The sequence below is a fragment of the Sardina pilchardus genome, chromosome 18, assembly GCF_963854185.1.
Source record: "Sardina pilchardus chromosome 18, fSarPil1.1, whole genome shotgun sequence".
Taxonomy (NCBI): Eukaryota; Metazoa; Chordata; class Actinopteri; order Clupeiformes; family Clupeidae; genus Sardina; species Sardina pilchardus.
In genome coordinates this window covers 10334512-10337011 of record NC_085011.1, presented here as the reverse complement: position 1 = coordinate 10337011, position 2500 = coordinate 10334512, and the positions used below count along the sequence as shown (strand labels likewise).

Below are 2500 nucleotides of genomic sequence, written 5' to 3'. Positions count from 1 at the left end.
ACGTACAAATAACAAATAAAAGACCTTAAAGCACAAAACAAGCAAAAAAAGAGAAGGGCTACAGTGTACAGACAATGACTGTAGGAGTTGAAATAATATCTCCACTTTCGATATTCAATTACATTAGATTCCATTGTTGTCAATACAACTCTGCACACCAGCATCGCACTTTGTCCCTGCCACTGTGTAAATTACAATCAATCCAACTCTATTTTATGGGCTAACTGGGTTTGCCAGTTAAAAACTTGATCAGCGCCAGAGTACACCGTCTTAAATTAAACTGAAATTCAGGCTTAAACTTGGATTAAACAAAAGCCTGGAGAACTTCCGTAAACGAGCAGGTTAAGACATTTCAGACATCCTCTATTTTGTGTTTGCCTGTGTGTTGCTACTTGACTTTGTTATGCATGATGGGTCTCCTATCTATGGGGGTTAGATGCCCTTTGTCACTCTGCAACACTGTTGATGGAAGAAATGTCTAATGTGGCTCAATTCATGTGGGCACCTTGGGAAAACCCATACCAGAATGACACACACACACACACACACACACACACACACACACACACACACACACACACACACACACACACACACCCACACACACATTTGATTTCTTTATCTGAATCCGCCAATCAAATTTCTTTACAGATAGGATTCAAATATTTTTGAGATAATATGGCTTTGACATTCAATGCCACACACACACACACACACACACACACACACACACACACACCATATAATGCCTCTTTTGCTTGAGACCAGTTATCATTGTTCCTCTGTTCAGTAAACCCTTGGGAAAACCCATACCAGAATGACACACACACACACACACACACACAACAAACATACACACACACACACACACACACACACACACACACACACACACACACGCACACACACACACACACACAGAGAGCTACATCTCTTTTCAGCACACACTTTAAAGGTGCTCTAAGCGATGTTACGTGGTTTCTAAGCTGAAATATTTTTTGTCACATACAGCAAACATCTCTGCACAATCCGCTATCTGCCTGTCCCCTAAATACAGTGTAAAAAAGAGTGCTCTCTGTAGACAGCCCAGGCTCCAGAAATGGCAGCAAAAACGGCCAAACATAACACATTTTTCCGGCCCTTCAAGGTGACACGTGCGTTCAGGAGAGTTTCAGTTGCATGGGAGGGAGGGGAAAGGAGGGGCGAGAGAGCTAGCTCTGTTTTATTTGAACGTCAACAGAAATGACATTGCCCTTAGAGCACCTTTAGAAGGGAAAACATTTCCCATGGCAACACTGAAAAGATCTACAGTATGTGGCATTGTGGGGTCAGCACACCGCTACAAAACTGCTAGAAGTTCAAGGAGAGGGTAGGCTTACCATCTAGAGATGTTGTCACATCCTAACCCATCTGATATGTCAATATTTCCCCCTAGAATTAGGTCATTGTTTTTGCCCTTTTAGAGTGTATGTGTTTGCTTCTGTTCCATGACGGAACATTCTAGATTAAAACAGCTACATGCCCACACATTCTACTTTCCTGTGAGGAGGAAATAAAGTAACGTCCCTCTACCCAGAGAACTATCTATCGATAATATCTATCTATGTACCCTTTACTGCATGAGGAATCTAGATATCAATGTGAAAGCAATCAGTACAAGAATAGATTTGACATACATTACTAAATTACTACTGTGTGTGTGTGTGTGTGTGTGTGTGTGTGTGTGTGTGTGTGTGTGTGTGTGTGTGTGTGTGTGTGTGTGTGTGTGTGTGTGTGTTACAGGTGTTGGAAAGAAAGGCAAAGAGCTGAGCACAGAGAGAGACTTCTTCATGAGAATGAAGTGCACAGTGACCAACCGCGGCCGTACTGTAAACCTGAAGTCAGCCAGCTGGAAGGTGCGACTGACACAAACACACACACACACACACACACACACACACACTCATGAAACAACACACAAATGCAGATATATGCACACACACACACACACACACACACATAATACATGCACGCTTAAGGTTAATGTTGTCACAAGGTTAATGTTTTTGTGCATTGTTCCTGTTGAAATAAATGAATACTACAATAGAACTACAATTGCGCATGAAACTACGTTCTAAGAACCGCGGTGCTGTTCTCCTGCAGGTTCTGCACTGCACTGGCCACATGAAGGTGTACAACAGCTGCCCGGCGCGGGCCCTGTGTGGCTACAAGGAGCCGCCGCTGGCCTGCATTGTCATGATGTGCGAGCCCATCCCCCACCCCTCCAACATCGACACCCCGCTCGACAGCAAGACCTTCCTCAGCCGCCACAGCATGGACATGAAGTTCACCTACTGCGACGACAGGTGAGACACACACACACACACACACACACACACACACACACACACACACATACCAGATACATCTCACTCAACAGCCTGGGCATGCACCCTCTGAAGTGTCAGGTGAAAGGCACGGTGTACAGTACAGTATTTACGGCTTACAAAGAATTCACACA

General features: G+C 44.2%; 1 protein-coding gene across 2 annotated transcripts in view; it reads left to right on the top strand.

Annotated features, from left to right (window-relative positions):
- The window catches only part of epas1b (endothelial PAS domain protein 1b), a 41578-nt gene that overhangs the window by 24414 nt on the left and 14664 nt on the right, over positions 1–2500 (top strand). For both annotated transcript variants that reach the window (XM_062519173.1, XM_062519172.1), the window contains exons 5-6: positions 1783–1895; positions 2143–2345. In XM_062519173.1, the coding sequence (XP_062375157.1) occupies positions 1783–1895; positions 2143–2345 (316 nt within the window). The remainder of the gene's footprint in view (positions 1–1782; positions 1896–2142; positions 2346–2500) is intronic.